The sequence below is a fragment of the Centropristis striata genome, chromosome 7, assembly GCF_030273125.1.
Source record: "Centropristis striata isolate RG_2023a ecotype Rhode Island chromosome 7, C.striata_1.0, whole genome shotgun sequence".
NCBI classification, from domain to species: domain Eukaryota; kingdom Metazoa; phylum Chordata; class Actinopteri; order Perciformes; family Serranidae; genus Centropristis; species Centropristis striata.
Genome location: NC_081523.1, coordinates 17,761,913 through 17,773,053, shown reverse-complemented (window position 1 = coordinate 17,773,053; position 11,141 = coordinate 17,761,913). Strand labels below are relative to the sequence as shown.

At 38.7% G+C, this 11,141-nt stretch overlaps 1 protein-coding gene across 1 annotated transcript; it reads left to right on the top strand.

Annotated features, from left to right (window-relative positions):
• Positions 1 to 734: 734 nt before the first annotated feature.
• On the top strand, positions 735 to 8,946 carry gkap1 (G kinase anchoring protein 1). The gene is made up of 12 exons (XM_059338212.1): positions 735 to 886; positions 1,330 to 1,596; positions 4,490 to 4,648; positions 5,023 to 5,100; positions 5,845 to 5,980; positions 6,083 to 6,111; positions 6,315 to 6,476; positions 7,052 to 7,138; positions 7,674 to 7,737; positions 7,842 to 7,912; positions 8,006 to 8,083; positions 8,585 to 8,946. The coding sequence occupies exons 2-12, from the start codon at positions 1,348 to 1,350 to the stop codon at positions 8,624 to 8,626; spliced, it is 1,155 nt and encodes a 384-aa protein (XP_059194195.1). The 5' UTR covers positions 735 to 886; positions 1,330 to 1,347; the 3' UTR covers positions 8,627 to 8,946.
• Positions 8,947 to 11,141: the final 2,195 nt, after the last annotated feature.

Below are 11,141 nucleotides of genomic sequence, written 5' to 3'. Positions count from 1 at the left end.
CCTATAGGGATAGTCCAGGGGTCTGCAACCTTTACTAACAAAGCCATTGTTGGCCAAAATAAGAGAAAAATTGTTGGAATTGAGCAGCAAACCTTATTTTGAATGAAAATAAAATAGCCTACTTTGTGTAAATTAGTCTACTAACATGACTAATTGGTCAAAATTAGCATTTATTAATATGATTTTGGAGTTTGTAATGGAAAGCTAGTCTAGCTAGGGAAACTCAAAACTAGACTTGAAGTTGGCAAAATGTATAAGTTAAGGCTTTTTAAGATTTTCGTAAGCTATGATGCACATTTTAGTTGACTAATACAGCCATGAAAAAAGATATTAGACCATTGAATAATGAAGAGCTGACATCTAGCCATTTTTCATGGTCTTAAATTAATCTCTTATGATATATCTTTGTTGTTATCATTGTATTTGTCCAAACAAATGTACCTTTAGTTGTACCAGGCATCAAAATGACCAAGAACTGAAGAAAACGAGGATGGTCTAATCATTTTTCCATGACTGTATGTTAAAAAGAAATGCTTTACTGCCGTATATAAGCTTAACATTTTTACAATTGAAGAATACTAATTGCTTTGGGCCTACACCAATGATAAATGAAAATTAAAATGTAAATTTTTTTGTCACAGTCATAGGGAGCCACTGCAGATGGCCTGAAGAGCCACATGTGGCTCCGGAGCCGCAGGTTGCCTACCCCTGGGATAGTCAATAAACAAAGTGTAATACCGTTCGTTTTCTTTGTTAAAATCAGGCACTTCCAATCTAAAGGGCGATCAGCAATCGCTTTTATCCTTTTTGGCACCAGCGGGCTCCTGTACTCGGGCAAACCGCTGGTAGCAGACCAACAGTAAACCGAGAACACCTTCACGAACAGGTGAAAGTATTCTTTTACAACTTTTCTCGTAAGAATTGTCTCTTCAAAATAAGTCAGCAAGTGTATTTAAAACATAAGATCAGCGTGAGTTCATCAATGTGTTTTTGACTGTCATACATCGCTACTTTTGCACTTGTTTAGAAGCTAACGAGACCGGCTAAGCGCTGTACAGTTAGCTAACGCTGTGTGAACTTGCTGCTATATGAAGCTAACTGCCTCTCTCACCAGACTGTTAGCAGTGGTCGGTTCAAATCACAGAACAGTGATCATCACGACTGCTTGTTTCATGAAACATCCTTACCGTACACTCTGTTGCCTTAAATGAAGCTGTTGTCAGTGTTAATGTTATTATTTGAAAGAGGTTGCGACTAGAAGCTAACTCGGTTTGTGGCCAGCTTCAAGTTACCCTAACTGCATTGTTCCTCGTCTCCCTTTGTCATCAGTTAGTTTTCCTTATCGAAATGGCATCGTCTGCAATGATCACCGTCCCCACCACCGCCTCCCGCTTCGCCCTGCTCCAGATAGACTCGGATTCGGACTCCGACGTCTCCGATGCGGGGAAGCCCACCAGCAAAAGCGGACGGGACTCCTCTGGGAAGCCCCGACAAGGAAAGGCAGCAGGAGCCGGGGGGAAAGCGGGTCAGTGCAACGACAAGAAGAAAGACAAGAAAAAGAAGAAGAAGGAGCAGCAGCAGACTGAGGCTAATGAGGTGAGTGGCAGAAGCATCTCACGATCCTCTTCTGCATATAATGTGTGTGATAAGGTGCATTCATGGCATTTTGTGACAGACATGACTGGTGATTGTTTCACTTCACCTGAACTGAAACGGTACAGGGTGGTGCCAGGTACAGAAAGCAGTGTTCTTTGTTTTGCTTTCAGTTGTTTAGGGTAAGTGTTGGCCTCCAGTTTTATTGCTTGATTAGCAGCAACCAAAAACTCCATAATATTTCAGTCTCTCTAACAGTAGAAGAAATGGGCCCTCAGCAAGTCAAGGCAATTTAGTTTGTTACATTTCATGACAGGTCACCTCATGGTGTTGCAGAGCTGATATTAAGTCGAATATACGGCTGACAGAAAAGACATTTCTATTCTAAACTATTATAATTGTGCTAAAGTAAAATATTCTGTGGTTTCAGCTTCTCTGGTTTGAGGATTTGCTGCCTTTCTTTGACTTATATAATTGTAAACTAAAAATGTCTTAGCTTTCGACTGATGATCTGAAATAACAATACATTCGAAGAGGTCACCTTGGAATCTGAGAAAATGTAAAGAATGTAGTTTCACATTTTTTTGACACTTTCAGTGTTTTCCAAAAATTTGTGAAAGACTTAGTTGCACAAATTTGGTGGAGGTGTTTGGGGGGGGGGTCTTCCCCCAAGAAGATGTTACATTTTGGACCATTTTTATTACCATATCTGGTAGTAAGGAAACCATGTCATCCTTTCACCGGTGCACCGTAAGATGGCTACATAGCTCTCAGTCGACCAAGTAACTTGCCAGCCTGAGGAAGACTGAGGAGGTTTGCCATGAATGGTTGCACATACCTCACAAACTTCGATATGTGTACCATTGAGAGCTTGCTGAAAGGCTGCATCATGGTCTGCTAAGGGAAATGTTCTGCCCACAGCCACAAATCACTACAGAGAGCAGTGGAGGCGGCACAGCACATCACATTGCTGGCAACCATCTCCCTGATGTCTCCCATGAAAGGCACACGGCATCATGAAGGACCACAGCCACCCACCACACAGACTGTTCTCCTTGTTACTGTCTGGCAGATGATCCCAGACTCAAAGACAGATTTTACCACCAGGCTTCTTAAAACATACACTGCTCAAAAAATTAAGGAAACACTTAATTGTCACACTATAACACCATGTCAGCTAAACTTTAGGGACATCAATCTGTCCAGTTAGGAATTACAGTGATTGTGAATCAATTTCTGCTTTGGTGCAAATGAAAGGGACAACAGCTGTAATGGTGAGGCAAAAGCAAGACAACCCCCGAAAAGGGAATGGTTTTGCATGTCGTGGCCACAGACAATTTCTCTCTCCTTGTCCTACCTGACTGATTCTTCTCTAGTTTTGTGTTCTGCTATTGTCCTTGTCACTACTGGTAGCATGAGGCAGTACCTGCAGCTCAATCAGGTTGCACAGGTAGTCGAGCTCCTCCAGGATGGCACATCCATACCTATGGTCGCAAGAAGGTTTGCTGTGTCTGCTATCAGCCATTGCACAAGGAGAGCTGGATAGGACAGTAGTAGGTTATCAACCCAGCAGCAGGACTGATATCTACTACTCTGCGTTAGGAGGAACTGGAGGGGCACTGCCAAAATGACCTCTAGCAGGCTACTAGTGTTGATGTTTCTGACCAAACTGTCAGTGAGCACAGGTCCTCTGGTGGGACCTGTGCTCACCGACCAGCACTGCAAAGCACAGTTGCGGTTTATGAGAGAACACCTGAACTAGCAAGTCCGCTAGTCCGCAAGTCCATTGGCTTCCCATGCTATTCACAGCTGAGGGCAGGTTCTCACTGAGCATGTGACAGGTGTAAAAGAGTCTGGAGACACTGTGGTGAATGTTATGCTGTCTGTAACATCATCCAGCATGGCTTGTTTGGCGGTGGGTCAGTGATGGTCTGGGGAGTTATATTGTTGGAGGGCTGCACAGACCTCCATGTCATATCTAACGGTACCTTAACTGCTGTTAGATACCAGGATGAAATCCTCGGAGCAATTTTCAGACCTTACGCTGGTGCAGTGGGCCCTGGGTTCCTCCTGGTGGCCAGAGTGTGTTGGCAGTTCCTGGCATTGATGCCATTAACTGGCCCTCATGTTCCCCTGGTCTAAATGCAATTGAGCATTTATGAGACATTATGTATAGGTGCATCCAAAGCTGCCAAGTACCACCACAGGCTTTCCAGGAGCTCACTGATGACCTGATTCAGGTCTGGGAGCAGATCCTCCAGGACACCATCTGCCGTCTCTCAATATTTCATTCTCTCATATCACATATCTCATTTCCTATTTCTCATTACATTTGTGCAGTACTGTTTGATAAAGGGCGACTTTTACACACAATCCTCTTTTTCATATATCTATAAAGGGCTACATTATTTTAATAATGTCATCCAATGTTATCTTGCATCTTATTGGCATTTTATCTTTATATGACTAGTGCTCATATTGCTGCAAGTGCTTTTATTGCTGATCTGACCCCATCTCTCATCCAATATATTTAATTCTATCACACATTAGAACTAAACTGAACACACAACAAATGGAAGCAACAGACGCACACATACATATAGCAACTAATTATAAGCCTAAGAAGCATTAGTTTTCAGTGTGTGTTTTTAAAGTGGACACAAATTTGTCATATCTCACATCATCAGTCAATTTGTTCCAAAAAAAAAAAAAACAGGACAAAAAGTGCCCTTATCTAATTGATGAGCAGAAGGTCTTTTTAGGCTCTATTGAGACTTGAAGGCACACATGGTGTGTGCAACAATGGCATACAATAGAGCAAGATGGTGTTCATAATTGTAGCAACAGTGATCATAACAGTCGGTTTCAAATAATGTCATGTCTCTCTTTCTACCAGTTGCGTAATCTGGCCTTCAAGAAGATTCCTCAGAAGTCTTGTGTCCCGCCTCCCTGTATGACCCTGTCAGGTATAGCCAGTGAACTTCTCAGCCCTGCATCAGGGGACCACAATATGCCTTCAGAGGGGTGGCAGCAGTGGAAGCAGAGGGACGAGCAGGTAAGAGAGAATAACAACAACAATAAATGTGGGAGATTGTGAGCCATAACTTAATAAATAATAGATAATGTTCTCTTAATTATTAACTTGCTCTTCAAGAAACCACAGTTCTTCCAACTGTCTTAGCAGAGCTGCTCAGAGGTCAGGAGAAGAGGGCTGAATGCAGTAGTTTAAGCCCGAAGCAGGGTATTCAGAGCTTCAGATTCAGATAGATACAGTTACTAAATGCCACCTTTTTCCTATTGTTAGTGAAAACTTGGAGGAGTGAGGGTGCACCAAATCTTGTAGTTCTATCAGGGAAAATCTGACCTTACAGACAGTACCATCTACTTGTCTCAGTTGGATGTTATCATCTCTTCCTTCTCCCTCTCCAGATAACCTCTGAACTTTATGAAGCAGACTTGGAAAAAGCCTTGATTCTAAGTAAACTGGAATACGAACAAAACAAACCGGTAAATTTATCCCACAGACATACACATAGACACACTGATATGTATCCTTTGCATATTTGGGGAAATATCTGCAGATTTGGACTCCTGACTTTGACTTGTCTGTGTTCAGTCTGTATTTACATGCATAGCGACTCAGCAATAATATTGTGTTGCATATTGATTTATTGTTTTCCAAGTCTCTGTTGTCTAAATTAAGGATTTCAAGCTTATTGTAATTTAAAAGCACCAAAATTTTTTTTGTGTTTTTAGGATTTGTTTCAGGTAATGCTTAATGGTGGAATACAGTTAATTGTATTTAACATATTATAACATCATATTTTCATCATTTTATATTTTATTTTCCATTTTTGTTACATTAGATGTATGTATATAAATATTGGAAAAATGTTACCCCATATTAACACATTGAGCACATTTTAGCCCAACATGCATTCATTCTGCTGTGAAGATGGCATTGGATTTTCTTTCGTTCTGTTGATGTTAAAAAGCATAAAAACATTAAATGCAATTGTGTGCAGATAACCTGTTCAGAGTTTTATATTGCTCTTAATTCGGCACACCATTCATGCCTGTGTTCCTATCTGTGAAATGGCAATGTTTCCTAGATGTCAGTATGAGTTTACGATTTATTAAAATCATTTCTAGCATGAAATGCAGGTTGAATTCAGTTTTATTTGGAAGTCATATTTATTGAAGTTTGCTGTGAATTGTAATTTAGAAGTCAAATGATGTGCTTTCACTCAGAACAACAACACAAACTCCTCGCCAAAGTCTCAAGGAGGAAAAGAGGGAGGAGGGAAGAAGGACAAAAAGAAGAATCAGCAGGCAAAAGACAAGAAGACAGTATCGCTGCAAGACTTCCAGGCTGAAGGCAGTGCAGGTCAAAAACTTCCTGATCAAACTAGAATTTCATGCACTGCAGTCTGTAGCTGAACAGATTTCCAGAATAATATTAATGTCAATGTACTCACTCACTTTGCAGAACAATTGAATAAGAAACAAGAGAAAGAGGTGAGGAAAGTCCCCGAGCACATTTTTCTTAACTCCAGTCGTGAAGTTGCACTGTTGTCAACACATTCGGTGTAACATGTATCCCTATTGTATATTAATATAGAATAAGTATTTAAATCACCTGTCGATAGTATGCACAGGGTTTGATGCGTGGCATGTAATGTGGTATAACCCGTTTAAACACTGACCTCACTCCCATCCAGGACGCCAGAGTGGCCAATCTCGCTTTGGGAATCGGGCAGGAGGAGCGTTTCTTTAACAAGGTTGAAGATGACGTCACTCGGATCATCCAACAGGAGAGGCGACGTGAGCAGTACACCAACAGCCAGGGACAAGAAGTGAACACGTCCACAGAACACGAACCAGTGAGCAGACGGACTGAAACACACACAAATGAGCAAACTACTGGTTCAGCTGTTAGTGTATAGTATGCCCCGAATGTCGAAAGCACATGAAAAAATCTTACACATAATGCTGAGTTTTTTTGCATCTATCTTTTTTATGCGGTTTATCAGAAAGAGAACAGATCAGAAATACATGTTAAGTATACAGTCAAAGGTGAATTTCTTCTCACCTCTGATTTTTTCTTTGTTTTGTGTTTACATTATTGGTTTGATTTCAGATTAACTTCCTCTCATGTTGTAAAAAAATTCACATCTCCCATCTGATCAGTCGTCATGTCCAGTCTGCAGTAAACTTACTGAGAGAAAACAGTGACCTATTGGAGATTTAGGTGGAAGTGGATAGTTTCGTTGTATTGTTGAGTTCTTGGCCTTTTAACTATATTTTGTTGAATTATTCCCACAAATACACAGCCAACTTTTCTTCCTTGCCATTTCATACCAAACCTTTACATCTCTTTAGTCTGTCCATGCAGCTGAATCTCTACAAAGACGAAAATTTCCATATTGCTCTTTTCTAACACTGTTCTTCCTGTCAGGATCCCAGAGCAGAGCAGCTGAAGTACGAGCTGGAAAAGAAAGACCAGGAAATTGATAAGCTAAAGAAGAACATCTCACAGTGGGAGGTGAGCAGTTTCCCCATCAGTCTATCATTTCACTCTGATCAGTCTGAGAAAGGCTTAGAAACATCTAGTTGGTGAATGTGTTTGCTATTATTGGTTACAGCTGTTTTAATTAACACAATGACTAAGTTTACATACACAAAGTATTCTGTTTTTTCCCCTTGTTCCGAAAAAATATATTTTTACTTAGCTGTTTAGGCGGCTTATGAAAAACTAATATTCTTGTTTACATGCTGCCATGCATACTCCATTTAATGTAACGTTAATTATGTCAAAATATGTAAAAAATAAATATTTTTTTTTTTTAAGTACACAAATAGGATCTTTTCAAAGTTTTCCACGGGTGGTGAACAGAGCCTCCCTCTACCATTACTTTACTTACTTTCCATTAACCTCAGAATATTGTCCTATTCAGAGTAATAGTGGAATATTAGTGTTTTTTGTAAATGTAGTCTCTTATGCCTTTCCTGAATGGATTGTATAAGTCATAAATTGTTTAAAAACAAAACGTTTCTGTTCTTGCTTCTCAACTCTGCAGGGGAAATACAGAGAGGTGAAACAAAGAAATTCACAGCTGCTTAAGATGCTCCAACAGGGAGAAAGTGAGTTAAACAAAGCCCTCCTTCCCTTTCCTTCCATCTCTTTTGTTTTCTAATGAAGATTTGATACAATCTGTCTGATATTTTATTATTTTTCTCTCCTTCAGTGAAAGATAAAGCAGAACTCCTTCTACAGGTAGAAGAGCTACTACACATAAAAGAAGAACTGTCTTTACAGGTGGGTTATGGCCAGATAAAGATTACGAGAGAGGAACACTTGTCTGAGTGATATTTTTACATTCATGTGCATCTGCATTATGTTTTTTTATAGGTAGCATCACTACATGGTGCCCTTGAACAAGAAAGGTCTAAAGTCAAAGGTCTGCAGTCAGAACAACCAAAACATCAGGTGAGAGGTCAAACCATCACTCAGTCATTTACAAGGAAGAACTGGGCTCAGGTTCAAGTCTTAAATTTGAGTGACATGAGATGCAAAGATGAGATTTTACTCTGAGAATCCACAATCCATGGTGTGGGTGGGATTGTCATGCATATGTGTGTGCATGCATGCTCCTTCCTTCTCTTTCTGTAGACGAGACAAAATGCAGCCAGTAAGTCAGATGAAGTGAGAGAAGTTGCCGTTTAAATAAGCCCCAGCACAGAGATACAGCAATAAAAGTGTTAGTTAGTTTATGATTACACCCAGCTGAGGTCAGAGTAGATATCAGTTTCGTTTCAGTTCGGAGAATTTTAACATTTTCTACTTTTCATCAATGCTACGGGGAATTTCATTGTATGTTGTTTTGTTCACTTTGTATTTTTATTGACCTTTAACCTTAATGAGGTTAAAAAAAAACAAGTTGTTGCACTTTTAAGAAATAATTGTTTTGTTTTTTGTTGTTGATGGCAGGGAAACAAGAAAGGGAAGAAAGGCTCGGAGTCAGATCTATGAAGATTTCGAATGGAAAAGACCTTAAAAGCAAAATTAAATGAGCAAATGAAGAAAAAGACTTCTGACCATAATCAGGGTTCTTTCCTTGTTTTTTTTCTTGTTCTTTTTTTCGTTTTTTAGCTTGGACTACATGTCAACATATAATGCATGCCCCCCTAATTACACACACAGACACAGAGATGCAGACATGTACACATACACAGAATACACTCCAGAGGCAACATGATGTATTACACAGCTGAACAAAAACTACAGAAGCTTTTTAAAAATAATGAAGGTTGAACTGTGGTGAAAACGTGGCTGGGCTCACACTGTTGCCCTCTGCAGGCACGAGTATCTACTGTACTGTTGCAGGGTGTTTGCCTGATTTTTGTGTGGGTTTTAATGCCAAAATAACAGATGTGACATGTATGCTTTTTCTGCTTTTTTTTCTCTGTTAAGTAAATAAATTACTTTTTCAGTGAAAAAAACAAACCGTCAATTTGTTTGTGTATATGTTGTCATAAATGTCAGGATTTTGAATAATACTACAGGGTTCGTAAGGGTGCTTGAAATCTTTGAAAATGCTTGAATTTAAATGCTGTATTTTCAAGGTTTAAAAAGTGCTTGGATTTTGGATAAAGTGCTTGTAAATGCTTAAAATTCTTACTGTATTTCTCTTGCAATCTGACTTTATCCATCTATAGACTATAGATAATCACATGTTCAATGTAAAAAAATAAATAATGAGTAGCCTATCTGAAATGAAGTGTAATACCATCGCTGTTGGTATGGTTAAGTGAAATCTCCCCCTTTTAGTATGTAAGTACTTATCTAAAACATGAAATTTACAACAGGTGTAAGATACTGGAAAAGCTTGAAAGTTGACCTCGAAAGTCCTTGTGAAATAATTGAATTTGACCACTTCTAAAGTGTACGAACCCTGATATTAGAGCTTTGAGCTGAAAGGCAGAGATGAAGGTGATTATATTTTACTTTTGGGCCTATATTGGAGACATTTGGAGGTCAACCATAAGAATGAGCCACAAAATGTATTTAATTTACTAAAGTTTTGTTTTTAGTCTACGTGGATATTTGATATTATATATCAATGTGAAAAGACAACGTAATTATTCATTCATTGTCCTTAACCGCTTATCTGAACTCGGGTCGCAACATGTATTTAATTTACTAAAGTTTTGTTTTTATTCTACGTGGTTATTTGATATTATATATCAATGTGAAAAGACAATGTAATTATTCATTCATTGTCCTTAACCGCTTATCTGAACTCGGGTCGCAACATGTATTTAATTTACTAAAGTTTTGTTTTTATTCTACGTGGTTATTTGATATTATATATCAGTGTGAAAAGACAATGTAATTATTCATTCATTGTCCTTAACCGCTTATCTGAACTCGGGTCTCGGGGGGCTGAAGCCGATCCCAGCTGACATTGGGCGAGAGGCGGGGTACACCCTGGACTGGTCGCCAGACTATCACAGGGCTGACACACATAGAGACAGACTACCATTCACGCTCTCCTTCACACCTACGGCCAATTTGGAGTCACCAATCAAGCCCAAACTGCATGTTTTCGGACTGCGGGAGGAAGCTGACACGGGGAGAACATGCAGACTCCACACAGAAGAGCCGCAGGCCGGAGTCGAACCGTGAGATGAGAGTGCTAACCACAACACCACCATATAGCCCCAACGTAATTATATATTTTAAAATTACATATTCAATTCGTTAGCTTGAATTATTATCTTTTAATATATATTTGTATTTTATAGTGTTTATATGTATATTTACTGTTTTTGCTCTCACGTGCAATATCTTGATAACCTACTGCTGTAACACAAGAATTTTCCAGTTTGAGATCAATAAAGTACATCCATCTATATATCTCGAAAAAATACTAATACTGTTTAATATAATCAGCTAAAATGCTTCAAATAAAAGTAGTTATTTTGGATGCAGAATGTTTGTGTCAGTTTTCTAAGTGCCATTTTCTATAGGCTACAGTAATTAGACTACCTGCAAAATAAATGTAGTGGCGTAAACAGTACGTTTCCATCTGAAATGTCATGGAGTAGGTTGGGTAGATTAAGGAGATGTATATCAGTTATTTCTATCTTATCATTTTTTGTTTTGTTCTGGGGTTTTTTAAATCCATTTTATTAGACTTTCTTTCATATGCCTCTGTCAAAATTATTTTTTATCCCCTCTGTTTGATTTTTTTTTTTTCAATTGGTCCTTATTTGGCTCTGTATGTCTTCCCATACTTGTCTTCATTTGTTCTGTAAACACTGTAGTGTACATTTAAATAAATACATAAATAATAAATATAGTAATAAAAATAATTATTCCCGTCTTGTACTTAAGAAAAAGTATTATATAATAATAATATTACAACTGCTTATCCAGTACATTAAGGTCATTATTTAAGCTGTTTACTCAGTAGACTTTATTAATCAAACTATCTTTTTTTATATAGCTAAGCTGCTCCACAATCTTTTCAGGTACTCCCGGG